The following is an 18547-nucleotide window of genomic DNA, read 5'->3' on the forward strand; positions in this document are numbered from 1 at the left end:
GGAAGAAAACTTTAAAATCTTTTTGCTAGCTAGGTGTGGTTGCAAAGGTGAACGTACCCAACATTGCATTAAAATCAGCATTCACTGCGTTAAAATCAACATTGCCTTCGATCATTAGCACAAATCATGTTTTTTCCCTGTCCTTAGGTGGTATAATGCTCTCCTCTAGTTTCAGCCCAGTTCAGCCACTTGGCCATCAGATGATGATGTTTTCAGGATTACACAATCTGAGCTGGTCTGTGTTAAACAGCATGSGTTTGCCTTGCGAATTTCCTGGCTCCCTGACAATCCGATTGGGGATCTGTCTGGAATTTCTGCCATTCCCTCCTAGCCTGCATGTCTTGGCTTTGCAGATTATCTCCCCAGCAAGGCACCAGGGTGGAGGGGAGCCTGGTGCAGGACCCAGCATGGGCATCCGAAATCTCAGAGATGACTCTGGGCCCTTTGGTTTTGATAACAAGTTGTTCAGACTGATACAGGAAATTTGCAGAGGAGGGAGAGAACAGAAACCAGGGTTTGCTTGGTGCTGCACTGAACCAGTCACAGCATTTCATTTTTCATACTGTTCACAGATTCACAGAATCACAGATTCACAGAATATTTAAGGTTGGAAGGGACCTCTAGAGATCATCTAGTTCAACCTTCCTGCTCAAGCAGGCACACCTAGAGCATGTGGCACAGGGTGGCATCCAGGCGGGTTTTGAAGACCTCCAGAGTAGGAGACTCCACAACCTCCCTGGGCATACTGTTCATGTACCTAATCTATKTTGAGAATGTAATTTTGGGATACAGTGACTGTCTTTTATTGTGGCTCTGTATCACCTGGTGTAGTAGAGCTGATGCATGTACTGTGTTGCTAATAATGTATGTCACTGAAAATTTRGGATATGTAGAAAAGAAAGAAATGTGTAGGTGCAAGTGCTTCCAGCTTGTTATCTGGCAATACTATTGCAAGTGGTGGTCTTTTCTTTTAAAGGAATGAGAGATGAAAGGAAGAAAGCTGATGGGGAATATTGGGAAAAGGTTATGGTCATGTGTCATGCTTATTAATCCATATTGCCCAGACCTCCAAAAAAATGGGATGCTAAACATATATGTAAAACATGGCTAAAGACAGGCCTCCAGAAAAGCTTTACCTTCTCCATGCTACCTRCAAATAGATCAAATGCCCCAGTTCCTTAAGGTGTAACACTGATGCTTTACACTGCATTACCTGGTTACAAAACCAGGAAATCCTCCTTATGGGACTGTCCAGCTGCTGCAGCAAGGTTTCCAAATACCGTAGGAAGTGGGGGCCATTAGTTACACTTCTTTATAATATTACAGTTAAACTAATTCAGGGCTAAATGTAGCAGTGCCTGTTTTTTTTTTTCCCAGCTGGCAGGCAAGCACATCAGTGAAGGCACAAGGTGCRGTTCTGAGATGTGCAACATACACCCAGGAGCCAAATGCAGCTCTAAATTCTGCCCAGTTGACACATCCTCCAAGCAGCGAGTCCAAGCTGCAGGTGCTCATGTTTGGACAGCTTGGAGTAGCAATTGGCAGTAATCCACCCAAGAAGTTGCAAGCAAAACAGGGCATTTGTTGTTCCTTTTAAGGCTATATGTAAATTGATATTCAAAAGAGTAATAGCCCTTAGTCTTTTGGCAAGCATCTAGTGCAGCTGGTGGACATCCCTGATGTAAGCAGCGATTTTGAGTTTGTTTTGATTTTACTTCCTCCCTCTCTTTCTCCCCTTCCCTTCTTTGCTCCACGGCTTAAATGGCTTTCAAAGTGTTTATTGTATGTCCTACAAAAGGACAGTTATATGTCCCTGTGACTTCCTGTCATCATTTGATGCCACATTGAGTTTCATTAGAGTTYCTTAGGATGCTGAATAGACTTTAAGTACATAGAAGCAAAGGGTGAATTTTGTAGTTAGACACAAAGTTAAAAGGACACTACTCTAGYGAAAGGGGGTAATTTCAAAAAATGAGTTGAGGTTGTAACACAGCCACAAATTATCCTTTCAATTTTTACGACTTTATATGTCCCTTCAAAACAATATAGCATTAAGAGTACAAATAGAAGGTATTGTTAAGAAAAAAAAAAAGTGAAAGAAAAAAACTAGCAAGGAAATCTATTTTAAATTGATTTTGCTCTCATGCCTAAAATGTGAGGTGTCTGAGGTAATTTTTCTCTAAAAATGATTACCAAGAAGGGTGTCTCATGTTCTGCAGCAGTATCTTTGAGCGGCGTCCCGTTTGTCCTGAGGATAATATGAAAGAGACAAAGGATTAACTTACATGAGAGCTATAATTGTATTACAAAAATATTCAGTRTATGATGGAAATTTTGATTGCACACGTATGTGCGCATGTCTACATATCTTGCATGCATGCTAGCAAGTTTTTTTACATAAGTTCATCTTGCAAGATAGAAAGAACTCCTCCCATAACTTCCTTCAAGCTGGAAAATCAGTCTCAGTTTAGTTATTCCTCTGTGGTACACAAACTGCGTACAGTCCGAATATTTTCATCTAGTTTAGTTGTGCAAATTAGCTTGAAAAGCTCCAAATACCATCAGAGTAATTTCATGCTGTAAAACATTGAGCAGAGGTGCAAACGAAATACATGTGATGTTGTTTCAAAGAGTATCCTCCCAAAATAAGCAAGGCTATGTCAGCAGTGAACAGTGTAAGAAGATTTTGTTTACTGCAGCAACAAGTCTTGTGTGCTTTCAACAAGTGTGGTGCAGACCGTCTTTCTATTTTCTCCTGTAATAGAACCCTGTTTCTTATGTTACCGAGACACATATTCATAACCATTAGATCTGCTAAACTGCATGGGGATCTGAAATTGAGATCAAAAGCATTCTTGGGAGTATTCTGTCTTAACGAAGTTCGCATACCAGAGCTGCTTTCTGGATCTGAGTGGCAGAGCTTCAGACAGGGTGCAATAGTCCCATTCACTGTTGTGAGCTGGAAGGTAGCATGTTTATTCTGCATTTCCTAATTAATGTAAAAACAGACCATAATATTTTAATGTATGTTTTTCTTTCACCTGTAGTTTGGATAGAGACTGAAATGGAAACTATTGCAAGAGTGTTCAAGGGGTGATTCACTATTGCTCTGAACATCCCAATTTTCAAGCAATAGGAACTAAATGCTAAACATGCTAAACCTAGGAACAACATTTGATTTCCTAATTAGGTTTCTGAATTATTTAATTTGATTAAGGAAAAGAATATTAACTTTAAGCATGATTAGATTAATTTATGGAGCTGCCATGCTGGTACAATTGCTACTTACTACCTATCAAGCTAATAATGTTTGCATAGCATTGTGTGTTTGTGTGTCATCTGAAAGCAAATTACAGCTGTRATTTTCAGTGGAGTTTTGCTTTGCCTGACTGAGGTATAGTGCTGTATCCTCTGTTAGATCTTAGGATTGTTTAAATGGACAATTTGGCCACTAATTAATTCTGCAAGGAAGAAGGAGGAAGAGAAGCCTTTAGAAACAAGATGTTTACACTGCAAAAGAGGCTTTTGAGTCAAAAGGAAGAGAAGCAAGAAAAACTATTCATTTGGGATCATGTGAGCTCTGTGTGGGTGCAGAACATCCCCTGCCTCCCCAGTTGTTTGGGGTGCCCCAGCAAAGGGCAGCTGATGAGCCYTGACCTCTGCTCACGTGCTGACTCTTGCTACCAAGGTAGGAAGCAGCTGGGAGTAGCAAAGTGTGATTTTGTGCTTTTATTTCAGCTTCCTAGGAAGCTTCCTAGGAACTCTGCAGGCTTTGATTGAAACAGGCATAGAACTTCCCGTGTAAGGAGGAGGGAAAAAAAAAAAAAAAACTATTTTTTCCAATTTGGAAAATATCAACAATCCCATTATGTGGAGTTATGATGACGCACCACATTTATTTTGTGAGCATTTTCCTCCACTGTAGTACCTAGAGCTTGTGGCTGGAGTCTTGRGAAGCATGCAGAGCTGCCAGCCTCCCTAGAGCAGGCTGTGCCCCGCCTGGGACCAGTCCAGTGGAGCAGATGTCCATAGCTCATTTGCTGTCAGGAAGGAACAGCARCACGCAGAAATAGTAGCCCCTCTTCCTGAGGAACTTGTGAGTAGCCCCTCTTGCACATCACTATCCTTGTATGATCAGCCCAGGCCCACAAGAGCGTAAGTGTTCTCCAAAGATCTCTTTCTTCTACATGAAGCTTTGCAGACACATCTTTTTGGCACCCACATCAAGGCTAGTGCTGGAGGTTAAACCTGGTACTGGTAGTAGGCTGAGGGCCCTGGGAGAGCAGGCTTGGAAACGGAGTACGAGGCAGGATAGTGGTGTACAACAGGGTCTATGCCGGCATTGTTTTCTGAATTTAAAAGAGAATTAGCTTGGGATTGTAGAAAATTGTATATCAAACTGGGAATTATTCTGAAACCATATCTCTGCAATGCTGTTGTATTAAGTAGTTCATATGATAGTTATTAAATAGGAGAGAAATTAACAAGTTGCTGAGAGGCTTTACATTGTTCTTTAGATATCTTTAAGTCATTTACCCTGAGATTTTCTGGTAAGTGCAGTATGCTTTTTTTTCCTAAGGTTGGAGAGAAATTCAGAGAAACTGACATTTTAACATTTTATGACTTAAAATAGTTTATAGTTTTAATAAAAATGTTCTGGTAAGGACTTTGAAGATGAGTGCTTCCATGTACATAACTACATAAGCTTGAACTTTGATGCTATGATAATTTCTGGCWGTATTACAAAGGAATCTATGCTATCAGACATAATCTCTGTTTAGTTGAAATAGCAAAGCCACCTTTTTATGTGTTTTTATTTAAAAACAAGAAAGGAGGAAAAAATCATAACAGCATGGTTTCTATCATTTTTGATTTGCTCAAATACTTTCAAAGAGAAACATCTCTATAGCACTAAAGTCACCTATAGCTTTTTAATTTATGGAACGATTTTGAATATGGCTCTTATCCATTTTGTGCAAAATTGCTTGTACTTTCTGGCCTGGAGTGATCAAAGTGCCAAGCTGTCTTTCCTGGTGGCTTTGCTGCTCCCGTCTTCAGTGCCCATCTTGTCCAGCCCCTTGACTAATGTGTCTGGTTGATGCATTTTTGACTGGTCCACACTGAGGCCTTGACTCTTCTGAGCCCTTTCCAGTGCAGAGTTGCAGGTGCTCATTATGGTCACTTGGCATGAGAAAGGAGGACAAACGTTATGGTTTTKGCTTTGCCCCTACTATTCAAAAGCATGTATGTCTTGCAGTAGGGGAAATGGCTAGGGGAAATCAGAGATGCGCTAGGAGGCTCACTGGGCTGCTCTTCTTCCTTAGAAGTGCCAAAAGGGGAGGATTTAATAGACAATCCCAAAACATAAAGACGGAAAATTTGACATAACATTTGCCATAAAAACAAAGAAAAAAATGGGGTGAGATTGGGTGGAAAGGAAGACTCTCAACCTTTTTTGTGGTGCACCAAAGCCTGGAATGTGTCCAGATAGGGGCCTCTCCAAAATGTAGTTATCTAGTGACCCCAATTGTGATGAAGATGTGTCCTGGAAACATATCTGATATTCCGCACAACTGATCCACAAACTTCTTTGAGCCTGATCATCACATCTTAAKGTTTCATTCCTGCATGTTCAGAGCACTACAATGGAAGGAGAAGTTAGAAAAAGGCAATTTCAGTAAATCAGAAAAAAAAGTGTTTGTAGATAAAAGTAACATTATATCATCTTCAAGTTTGAAGTTGATGATCATTCAAAGGAATCTGTTGGGGGATGGCTGGTAATTCCTCCAGAGATTAGACTCTGTCCCTTGTATAAATTTAGGAAGTGAATGCCCGAATGCAGTTGGGCTTCTTTCATCTTCATGTTGCCTAATCTCAATTTCACTCCATTTCAAATGACAAAATCCTTTATCTTCTGTCTGCTACCAAAACTTCATTGTACAGGAGTGATTCAATTAAACTGATATATCAAAAGCCAGACTTTTCCCTGTCTCTGAGTAACATGATATTGGCTAATGGGTGAAACAGCACTTAGTAACTTGTATTTCTGTAGGACTACTTCAGTTATTTTATCCAAGTAACTGTAGAAAAGGTAATAACCCTGGCACAGGGATGATGTAGGATGATTCTGTGAAAGAAGTGAAGATGATAACATCCTCTGTGAGTTTTATCTGCTTGAAAGGTTGAAAGTTGCATCCTGATTTCTGTATCCAAAACATCGCAGTGAAAATCAGTTATGGAAATAAAGTAACAGTCTAAAAATAAGATTGGCTGTGCTTCTCTGGTTGGCAAATAACTCATTTTCTCTAACTTGTCTTAAGTACTAAGTCCATTTGCAGTTGTGCTTTTCATATAGACAATAAATTGCTTTGTGTCTTACAGGTTTGACGTCTCAACTACCATACTTAAAACTAACAAATTCATTATGATAGTTGTTTTAATTAGCATAATAAAAAATAGTTGCTATTGTCTACTGATTTTAGACATCAAACATGGAGTTACAGTTAACTTTTTCAATGAACTTGCAGATAAATATTCAAATGATGTTCAACAATAGTTTTTAGGGCTTCTCTTAAGAGATATGTTTATTTCAAATGAAAAACAGCCAAACAAGTGCTGCTTGTTTAATACTTATACACATTCTGTGCTAGCAGTAAGGTGATCTTACTTATTTGGAACTGCTGTTACACTCTGTGAGCATCTGGCAGCAAAAGTCACGGGCCATCTCCACAGTGAGTGTAAATTGTCACAGGTCCATTGATTTCCACTGAGCTATGGCTAATTATACAAATTCCCTTGCCTGCTAGGTTTTGCCTTATCAAGACTAGATTCCTTTTCTTTTCTTTTCTAATATTATTTCTAATATTATTTCTAATATTATTAGAAATATTATATTAGAAATATTATAATTATTTCTAATATTATTAAATTCTAATATTATTCTAATAACATTCCTTTAGTGAACAGAAAAACTTCTATGTCTGTCTTCTGCTTTATAGAAGCCCCTGAGGCCTTTACTATTTTCCCAGCTATTTCTAGCATGCCGGTAGGTTTGATCTTTGGGCACTGGTAAAGATGTGCAAACAGATAGTTTTGTGTGCAGGAAAGGTCGGTCATTTACAGCCAAACCTTTGGTCAGAGAGTTTGACTGGCAGCCGAGGAGTATTTCTGTGTTGCTTTTGGATGACTTGCAAAACGCCTGCCATTGGGGCAACCTTTCTCAGTGCAGCAATAGTTTGGGTGATGCTGCTAAGAAAGAATCCTGTTCCTTCCCTCCCTCAGTTATTTGCAACCCAATCCTGTTGCCTCAAAAGTCAGTAGGAAAACTCTGTTTGTCTGCTTGGTGCAATGCAACAGAAAAAGCAATTTTATCRCCTCTTGCCATGTGTCCACAAGGTACCTTAAAATGTGATTCTCTTGACACATTTTAATTCATAGTAAAACAGGAAATGGAGTGTAAAGATGTTGTTTTATCTGTTATTCTCATTAAAAGGTAAATATGTGTAAGTTAGATCTCCCCCCCAAAAAAAAAAAAGATTAGATTTTTTTTCTCTTGCAGGCTATATAGTTTATAAGAGAGAAATTGTACATAAGAATTTTTGTACAATAAACTATTACAGATTCCCTGTTTTTGGCTGGAGGCAAACTTGATAGGAGTGATCACTGCAGTAGGACACTATGTTTCTCTTCTTTCTAGAGCTTCCCTGTGACCTGTTTCTGAGAGAGGGAGCAAATATTATGTGTCATGAAATCATTTTAGCCATGGAAAAGTGATCCCCATGTGTGTCAAGTTAGTTCCCTGGCACTAGGATAGGATATATGTCAAGAGTAAACGGAATGAACTACCAGGGCAGTTGTGCTAGCTTTTATCRGTTCCTGGATTGAAATCCAATGCATATATATGCATATATATGTGTGTATATGSATATATATTAAGGACACATTCTTATTAAAGACAGAAATGACTGAACTTTCTTTTGGTGCTCTCTGTAGCACATTGTTAGTGTAATTTGCCTCTCTTGGACCAAGTATAAGCCCTTTATTCTTTTATTTCTATGTATTGCAGTTCATTTAACCTGTTGATTCTTATTTATGGAGTAGGTGCATATTGGGTTAAGTAAACTTGGAATCTGAAATATGCTGCCTGTCCTTTCCCCTCTGGTCTGATGACTGTTGATTATAATCTTCCTCTTTAAACGGCTCTGCCATAAAAATTCTCCAGCCAGAACTATCAGAAACTCTTAGACTTTCCCAGGAGATCAGTGATCTATTTTACAAATTCCCATTTTCTCCACCCATAACAAGCAGGATGGTATTTTTTTTTTCATCCTTTCCTTAGCCTGTTTAACTGTGAGTTAGCCTTACACTGTTTAATTGTGAGGTTTTTGTGCACTTTTCATTGTTTTGCCCACTTGCAGAAAACATAAAAGGATTCTTAATATACTCACTTAGAATTTAACTTTTTTTTTTTTTTTTTTTTTTTTTTTTTTTTTTTTAATTCTAAGCTGTTTGCTATCTGGGCAAGGTGGAAGAAAAAGAGTCAAAATTGCAGTTTTGGTATCTGTGGTGGGAAAAATTCCTATATAATTTTAACAGCATTTGGAAGTTTATTCATAGGGAAATCCTGTAAGAGGAACAATTTTCTACTAACTTTCAAAAACTCAACTGTGGCATATTCTAATACATAAATTAGTTTAATATAATTTACTTTGGTAGAGTATGAGTTGAAGTTTCTTCCCTCTGATTAACTTGAAAGTTTATTATTGGAATGTATTAAAATAAATTGTCCTCAACTTAATCCTTTTCATTTATTTTTATCTCAATATTTGGGTTCAAAACCAAAAAGTAGACTACAGTAGTGGATATTCAGAAAATATATGATTTCTGGGCTTGCCTGAATGTAAAGAACCTGTTTACAAAAAAACAAACAAACAAACAAACAAAAAAAAACATTTTGCATATAGGCTAATGAAACCAGAAGATTTGTCATACTTCTTTTCTGAATCTCTGATCTGTCTTCTCAGGTTGTTACTTTCAGGGCTTTCTTGAATAGGTAAAAAAAGTGTCTATTAATTGCTTTTCCCAACTGCTGTTTTATTTACTGAAAGTTGTTTATTCTTCCCAACACTAGCACTTCTGCTCTAAGATGGATTTCTACTGCTTAATTTTCAGTGTTGGTTGTTTAGAGGGTTTTCATAATTATTAAAAAGAACAACTGAGAACTTCTAGTGGTGGAGTCTGAATTAGTCTCCTGATCACAGGCCTTGGCTTATCAGGGACTTCAACTACCAAGATATCTGTTGGGATAATCACACAGCCAGGAACAGAAAGTCCAAGAGGTTCCTGCAAAACATTGCAGATAACTTCTTCATGCAGGTGATTGATGAACTAACAAGGGGAGGAGCAATACTAGATCTGATACTAACAAAGAGAGATTGTTTATTGGGAAATGTGAGGGTTCRGGCCAGTCTTGGCCACAGTGACCAGGAGATGTTGGAATTCACGATCCTGCATGAAGGAAGCTGGGCAAGAAGTAGGATTGCAGGCCTGGACTTCAAGAGAGCCAATTTTGACTTCAGGGAGCAACTTGGAGGGATTCCTGGGGTCAGGAGCCTAGAAGGAAAGGGAGTCCAGGAGAGCTGGCTAATATACAAGCACCAGTTCCTCCAAGCTGAGGGTTGGTGCATTCCTACAAGAAAGAAGTAAGGTGGGCAGAAGAACTGTATAGATGGGCAAGGAGCTGCTGGGCAAACTTAATGAGAAAAACAGTATGTGGAAGAAGAGGTAGACTGCATGGGAAGAACAGGTGCATTGTCAGAGAATGCAGGGATGCGCAAGGAAGACCAAAGCCTGTCTGGAATTAGAGTTAGTGAGGGATGTCAGGGATAATAGGAAGGGCCTGCGTGAGCAGGAGAGTTGGACTAGATGACCTCTGAGGTCCCTTCCAACCTTAAGCATTCTATGATTCTATGGTTCTTTAAATATGTCAGCAGCAAAAGATAGACTAGGGAAAATTTTAGCCCACTGCTGAATGTGGAGASTGCTGTAGTGATGGAGGATGTGATGTGCTGAGAAGAGTTACTAAGTGCCTTCTTTGCTTCTGTCTTCACTGCTAAAACCAGTCCCCATGTACTACAGAGCCCAGAAATAAAAGAGAGAAAATAACAGAGAAAACCTGGAGAGGAGGACTTTCCGCTRGTCAAGGATTAGGGATCACCTAGGCAAACTGGCCACCCATAAATCTATGGGCCCAGATGGGATGCACCCAAGAGTGCTGAAGGAACTGACAGAGGTTATTGCTCTATCGCTCTCATCATCTTGGAGAAGTCATGGAGAGCAGGGGAGGTACCATAGGACTGGAAGAAAGCAAACGTCACTCCAGTCTTCAAAAAGGGCATGAGGGAGGAGCTGGGCAACTACAGGTTGGTCAATCCCACCTCTGTCCCTGGTAAGGTGGTGGAGCAGCTCATCCTAGAGAGAATCTCTAGGCATGTGAAGGAGAGGAGTTGATCAGGAATAGTCAGCATGGATTCACCAAGGGGAAGTCATGTTTGATGAACCTGATAGCCTTCTATGACGGAATGACTGACTGGATGGATGATGAGAGAGCCATGGATGTTGTCTACCTTGACCTACTTCAGCAAAGCTTCCAACACTATCTCCCATAATATCCTCATAGGAAAGCTCTGGCACTGTGGACTGGACGTGTGCCCAGTGAGGTGAACTGAAAACTCATTGGATGGCAAAGCTCAGAGGGTAGTGGTAAATGGGGCCAAATTTAGTTGGCACCACTGTGGCCAGTGGTGTCCTGTAGGGGTCAGTACTGTTCAACTTGTTCATCAGTGACTTGAACGAGGGCACCCTGAGCAAGTTTGTGGATGATATCAAACTGGAAGGAGTGTCCAACACTCTGGAGRGCTGTGCTGCCAGTCAGATGGACCTGGACAGACTGGAGAGTTGGGCAGAGAGGAACCTCATGAGGTTCAACAAGAACAACTGCACTTGAGGAGGAATAACCTCAGGCACCAGGACAGATTAGGGGTTGACCTGCTGGAAAGCAGCTCCACGGAGAGGGACCTGGGAATCCTGGTGGACACCAAGTTACCCATGAGGCAGCAGTGCCCTCGTGGCCAAGAAGGCCAATGGGATCCTGGCTGCATCAGGAGGATGTTGGCAGCAGGTGGAGGGAGGGGATCCTGCCCCTCTGCTCAGCTCTGGGGAGGGAGGCCAAACCTGGAGTATTGGGGGCAGTTCTGGGCTCCCCAGGACCAGAGGGATGTGGAGCATCTAGAGAGGGTCCAGCGCAGGGATTAAAGGACATGATTAAAGGACTGGAACATCTCTCATATGAGGAAAGAGTAAGTGAGTTGGGCCTGTTTTCTCTGGAAACAAGAAGGTTGAGAGGGGATTTTATCAACACGTACAAATATCTGAGGGGAGAACGTAGGGAGGAAGGGACCAAACTCTTTGCCAGTGACAGGACAAGGAGTAATGGGTACAAGGTGAAACATGGGAAGTTCCATCACCATGTGAGGAGTAACTTCTTTCCTGTGAGTGGGACAGAGCCCTGGCACAGGCTGCCCAGGGAGGCTGTGGAGTCTCCTTCTCTGGAGATCTTCCAAATCCGCCTGGATGCCGCCCTGTGCCCTGTGCTCTGGGTGTCCCTGCTGGAGCAGGGGGGCTGGACGAGATGGTGTCTAGAGGTCCCTTCTAAACTTGACCATTCTGTGATTCTGTGAATCTATAGTGTTGGACTCCTGTTTAAGTACCAACACTAAATTAAATAGAGAGTGAAAAACATTAATTCCTCATTGCAGTGCACCACAGGCTCTCAGTCTGTACCATAWGTCAAAAAAAAAATCAGTTGTTATTCAATTTCTGAGTACTCAAAGTTGCAAAGTTCATCTTTATAGATGATGTATCTCTTGTATCATCAGGCAAATTTTTTTAACGTATGACAGGTTTTTCTTGTAAATTAAATTTTATGGAATACAATCAGAAATAAGATATCTTAATGGCAAATAAAGATTTTGTTGCTCTCCACTATTTTCAAATTTCATTTCATCAGCTCTCATGTTGCAGGGCTAAGATTTTTAAGTCTTGTGTCTCTGTGAATTTTCAGTACTGAACTGGATGCTGCCACATGGTTTTATCTTCTTTTTTAATAGGTTTGGAGGGGGAACATTATCTGTTCCAATAGGTCTGCTCTCACTGTGTATTCAAGAACAGAAAATGTATACTGAAAGCTCTTGTTTGACTTACTATTATGTCTTTCACAATATGATTTTAGTAGAGTCTTTCCACAGTTGCCTTCTATTTATTGGCACTTTTTTGTTTCATATGCCCTCCAGTCTGTTCTACTGTGACAGTTGCATACAATAGATTGTATTACATAGATATCATATATTATATTATGCCCAGATGTATTCTGCCACCATTTCAGATTTTCCATTAAGAATAGCCTCTTTATTTTCTAGATATTTGCCTTCATAGTCTTTTGTTCAGTGTTCTTTGTGTCACATGTGAAATTAAAATAATGCCTACCCAGGACAGGAGGAAACTGTGTTCAGGAGATTTTTTTCAGGATAATAGGACTTCTAGAATTATCTCTATATGCTTTTAAATGAGATATAGCATGTAGTAGTATCAGACTGCTTCAGGTACAGTTGATGTTTTGTGGTTAATACTTATATGTGAAGAAAATCACTAGCTCTGAATTATATGTCTTTCAAGCTGACTAATCCAAAGCTGCTGGGWTTTGCAGCCAGCCCCCTGGGGCTGCGAGGCATCCAAACAGAGACCACCATATCTCCTATATTATGGAAGGGAAAGGTTCAATTCCTAAGGTGGGATTTAGGTGTCTAAGCAAAGATGAAAGAAGAAACTCGATACATAGATGTCCCGGACTCTGTCTTGTAAAAGAAAATAATAATGATATATAAACATGAGGAAAATCACTTGCAGGATTTCAGTTATTACGAAGATTCCTGATGAGAGCAAGCTTTACAGTCCAAGCAGCAGAGAATTGAGGGGCATCAATGTTTCTGCTCATTTTACTGCTCTCGATCATGAGTGTGCGCTAAGGACTGACCTGGCAGCAGGATGTGCAGAGCAAGAGCCCCGCTCCTCTCTGAGTTCCTGACACTGGGTTACTGTTTGCTTTTGCTTTCATCCATGGTAGCGGTCATATCCAGTTTAGTATAATCAGCAGTTGCCTAGGGCATGTGTCTGGGGAAATCTACATTAACATATGTGTGTTTATATAGTATATAAGTTGTTATTTGAAAGTTCGTGACAGAAATAAATAAATGGAGCTAAATGAGAGATCATACAGCTTTTGTCACCAAAATTATGCTGTTTGGAGTAGTATAATTTTATGCTTTTTTTTTTTTTTTTTTTTTCTTTTTGGGCTGGCAAGAAAGCCCTACACTGATAGTTGAAAGCACAAGGTAGAGTTACACTTTTGAGACATTGTGGACTTTGTTCCTCAGGATAGGGATATGAATTTACTCTCAAGAAAGAGGTCAAATAGGGGTTTCCTATTCATACAGCCCCTTGCGGGAATTGCTGACTTGCTACTGAGGTGGCCAGAGCTCATAAACCAGGCACAGACAAAACACTTTGATGTTTTTGTGCCTTCAGGCATGATGAAATTGTTGCAAAGTTAGAGGTTTTGYTGTGAGTGTGAAAGAACTTCATTAGCCAAAAGGCTCCACCTTTCCTTCATTCTCCACAATAGGAAAACTGCACATCTTTATGGAAGGTGATCTCATTTTGGAGTGTACAGACCAAATGTTTTCTTATAAATATGGAACAATCACACTATGAGGGCAAACAAAGGCCAGAGCTGCACAACTGCATGAGGCACTTCACATGCATATCATAAATCAGCATGACCCACACTTCTGCCATRTGATGGACCAGATCCATCATATCAGCTTATTCCTCCCAAAAGACAGAGAAAATTGCTTGTGGGGTGATGATGGTGCCAGTTTTGGGCTGCACAGGTAGAGGACAGTCCAGCCTAACCTTCCACTTCCRAAGAGTCATAATCTAAGAAACAGTGCTGACATTTCACAAAAGAGATGAACTTTTTCAAGAAGACACAAGAAAGGAAAAATGACAAGGTACCCAAGGCAGGATGAGACATCCCAAGCAATGCGCTTCACTGCATGGTTGTCGGGTGAGCTGTTCGTCATGGCTAGTTTGTGTCTGATGGCAAGTTTTTGCACTTTTCTGGCCAAGCCGAAGTTTGAGCAGACTGTTTTTACACATTTTCACCAGCAATATTGTTGGTACAAAGCACAGGAAAGTATTGAAATAACACTTAGAAATATAAAAAGGTACYACAGACTTAGGAAATGATTATTTAGTTAAGAGAAAGCTGGTTATGCTARGGTTGCTCTGGAGTGATGGTCCTCCAAATTACATTTTACTTTCTTTTCAGTCAGTCATGCACTAGCAGATCCTAGTGCAGAGGCTGCAATGTACTGGAGGAAGCACATGGTATGCTGGATATTACCCCTGAGAGCACTGTCACTAGGGGGGCCCTTTTCAGCACTCAGGCGGTAAGAATCTACAGACCAGCTCTATATTATTCGCCAGGGCTTTGCGGAGGATGTGTTGAACCACTGGGCCTTTAGGCTTGTTCCTTTATCCCAAAATATTTTAGCTGTGGTAAGCAGAGCAGAACTTGGTCCCATAACTGAGCTGAACAATGATTTCAAACGTATGTTGGAAAGGGAATTTGACATTGACTGAACAAGGACAGGAGGAAAAGAAGTTATACCCTTGATTACTTTTCATTCTGTTTATCTAACTCATAGTTCAAAATTATGCCGTATTTTAATTAAGTCTTGGCAAGGTTTCTTGTGCTGTTCACTACAGGAAATGAAGAACGGGAGAAAGAAGTGGGAAAATAGAACAAACTGTTTGCTTCATTGTACTGAACGCTATTAGATGCCAAAAATGAATGAAGACAAGTAACATGACCTAGGTTACTAACTCAGTGTAACAGTGCTTTAATACATTTTGATAGATTCATCTGTCAAATTCTTTTACTACTAGTGTATGATTTTTAAATTAATCTGTTTTTGGTTCACTAATGAGCCTCAATACAAGATGCCTCAATTTTGGTTCACTAATGAGCCTCAATACAAGATGCCTCAATAATGCTTCTAAGGCAGCGTAAAGGGTAATGAGAGAACTGGAGGAGTAAGCTACACTTGGGGAATTAAATCATTTCAGATTTGCATTTTTTTGTTTTCTTTCTCCTTTCATAACAGAATGTTTCCCATATATTCATTGGGGACAGCTAGACATCTGCTTATACAATCCCAATCTGTCTTTTTGCAGGGAAGATTATCATGAAGATGGGTTCTGTCAGCCATACCGGGGAATTGCATGTGCCCGAATCATTGGAAACAGGACTATATATGTGGATTCCCTCCAGATGCAAGGGGAAATTGAAAACCGAATTACTGGTAAGATTATATACCTTTGTACTAGGACAGTAAACATTTATGAAAGGATCCAGTTCAAACAGAAGTATGTTATCATCCTTTTAAGCTTTATCAGTTAATAACAGAGAGAGAGAGAGAGAGAGAGAGAGATCCAGTGATCTGGTTTTCCTCTTCTGCAGTTAGAAATATCAGAGAAAGTAGGGTAAAAGCGTCTATCATGTATAAAAGAATTTTCCATCTCAAGTGAAATGTCAGTTTCTTGACTTTTTAACAGCTTGTGATTTGCATTGGAGCTTTTGCCTGAATTAATTCAAATAGAAGACTTTTAAAAAATCTTCTTAAAAAATCAACTGCACTCTGATGTAATGAAAATGACTGTGTTTTGGTTCTCTTGGAGTAAGTATGGTAATTGTTCCCTTGGGTTTCCCTTCCCTACTACACAGTCCCAGCAGAGTCTGGATTTCACACTGACTTATATAAAACAAAAGCTGACCTTCCAGTGCTCTGCCACTGCTAATTCTTTCTCTGATCATCAGTTCTATACACTCTTGCAAATACATGTTCAAAGCCTTAATGACTTTTAATGGGTTGTACGTCAACAGAGGTTTTCTTTGGCAGGTCTCATCAGAGTGATCGCTAACATTGGCAGCTGTAATTTGGATGCACGCAGCTAGAGCAAATAAATGAGTCCATGGAACAGAGTGAATTGTTTATAGTAATATATGTACAGTTAGCTCTATCAAGGAGGAGCTTATCCACATCTGGACAGATATGGCTAACTAGTTGAATCTGTTATTTAAACAGAACAGTTGCCAAGAGAGCTTGACTTTGCACCTCAACATTATTCCCTTAAAGATTTTGCTTAAAAGACTCAATCCAGAAACTCAGTTTGCTTTTTTTTGTTTTCCTATGACTGAAATCTGGGTGTGGTGATCAGATCAGAGAGTAGGGTTTCTCTAAGATTTCCATATGCTGTTAAGACTCATTCCCCTCCCTCCTGTCTCTGTTATAATTCACTTTGTTATAATTCACACCTCTTGTACTATTCTATCATTAACTAATTCATACCTTTACACATTTGATATCTTCACTCCAGTGACATCATTTCTGTCCTGTTTAGATGGTTCTTCAGAAATAACTAAACTCAGAATTCTATAAATTAGATTCATTAGATTTCAAAAGAAGAAAGAAAAAAACATCTTCCAGAAGATGTTTTTTGATCAAGTTATATTTACTCTTGGGCTGTACAGCATGGACATTCACAATTAGACTAGTTCCCTAATACCACAGATTATTTGTTAGATTGTGGAGGTTGGGGGCTGGTGTTGTGGATAATTTCTTACTGAATCATTCTTTGCTGTGAAAACTCACCTCAGAGAGTAATGTAGTGCCTATTGGGTCAGTAACAATAGTACATAATTATATAGCCTTTCTCAGGTATATTCATCTAAGGAAGCCATGTGCAGAGTAATCCCTGCGGATTTCACAGTGTACTTGCTTGTTACAAATCTTAAATGCAGAACTTGAGTACTGCAAGACTATTCTCTGCACAAATACCAGGATCTTTCAGAGACGGAGATGTTTTGTTAGATGAAAAAAAAACAGCTTTTGCTTATATTCTGTTTATAATTGCTATATGCTTTATAAGCCTAGTTTTTGGTGGGACTTCTTTGTCCCAAAAGGCACACAAAATTTTAAGTGGAGGCTGTGATGGGTAATAGTGACATCTACCGTCCAACACCAAGAACCAATGTAAAAAGGGCCCAGACAATGTCTGCAGGGAATTTTCCTTCTGTTTTTCCCATGTCCTTGCTGTGAAGATGCGTGAKAAACATTCCCTTCACCTCTAACACCTGTGGTGTTATTTGCTCCTCATTATGCTGTTTGGTGAGAATCTCAGCCTTCTTCTTCCAGAAAAATGGCATTTCTGGAGAAGAACATGAAGCATGACTCACGAGACAGAAGGCAAACAGTAAGGAGTGCATGGATCTGACCCCTTGTTTGTGGATGGGTGTGATTTGAAATGTCTTTGGTGTGCTGTTTCATATCTGTTTGACTGAAAACATAACCCCTATAGACTCTTTAATTTTTCTCTTCTTGAAAGGATTGTTTCCCACATATTTCATTCAGATGCTCTACTGAAAKGATACCAGTGTTCAAGACTCTTAAATGTAATATGTCTGCATAGTTGTGCTTGTATATTCACTTTCTCATTCTGATAAAGTTATCTGAGATGGCAAATCTTTAAAATTTCAACATTACCTCTCTATTTAAACATCTTCAGCAGCTCTATTCCTCCCCACTGATTCTTGGCTTGTGGTCCTTAAAACTAAGAGAACCTGGAAAGAGCCTTGGGAATAGACTAAATCCTAGGATTTAACATAGCTTTATAGGAGCAGGCAAGCTTTAGGAAAAGAGCTTAAAAAACATTAGTGGTTAATTGACTTTCTGGGCCATTTCTGGCATTCTTTGGAAACCAGAGATCTTAGCAAGAATGTGCAGAGCTGGAGTGGAAGTTCGTAGTATTTCTGCACCCAAGTGTTTAGATWTTGGTGACTTTCTTGGTTTCACGAGGTATCTCTGTTGATTAGAGGCTCCTCCTGAGGCTAGAGATGTGGATATTTTGCTATCAGTGTTGCTGCCTGCCCTTTGACACCCTGATAATCATCAGCTCCCCATGTCTATCCCTCTGCCTGTCTTGTTTGGGTGCTACACTATCACCACCCAGTGCTTTTTATCTTCTATCAAAATAAAAACATGCTGATCCAAGTCATAGAATCATAGAATGCTTAAGGTTGGAAGGGATCCTTGGAGATCATCTAGCCCAACATCCCTGGACATGCAGAGTCACCTACAGCCTGTGGCACAAGGCTGCATCCAAGCGGTTTTTAAAGATCTGCAGAGAAGGAGACTCCACAACCACCTCTCTCAGCAACCTGTTCCAGGGCTCTGTCACCCTCACTATCCAGAATATTTTCCTTAAGTTCCTGTGGAACTTTTGGTGCTTCAGCTTGTGGCCGTTTCCTCTAGTCCTATCGCTGGCCAMCACTGAAAAGAGGCCGCCCCCTCCTCCTCACTGCCTCCCT

General features: G+C 40.0%; 1 protein-coding gene across 1 annotated transcript in view; it reads left to right on the forward strand.

Annotated features, from left to right (window-relative positions):
- ROR2 (receptor tyrosine kinase like orphan receptor 2) overlaps positions 1–18547 on the forward strand; it is a 45341-nt gene that overhangs the window by 16664 nt on the left and 10130 nt on the right. Inside the window, exon 5 of the mRNA XM_026046590.1 lies at positions 15355–15482. Within this exon, the coding sequence (XP_025902375.1) occupies positions 15355–15482 (128 nt within the window). The remainder of the gene's footprint in view (positions 1–15354; positions 15483–18547) is intronic.

The sequence above is a fragment of the Nothoprocta perdicaria genome, unplaced genomic scaffold (genome assembly GCF_003342845.1).
Source record: "Nothoprocta perdicaria isolate Ctin4 unplaced genomic scaffold, notPer1 scaffold_45, whole genome shotgun sequence".
NCBI lineage: Eukaryota > Metazoa > Chordata > Aves > Tinamiformes > Tinamidae > Nothoprocta > Nothoprocta perdicaria.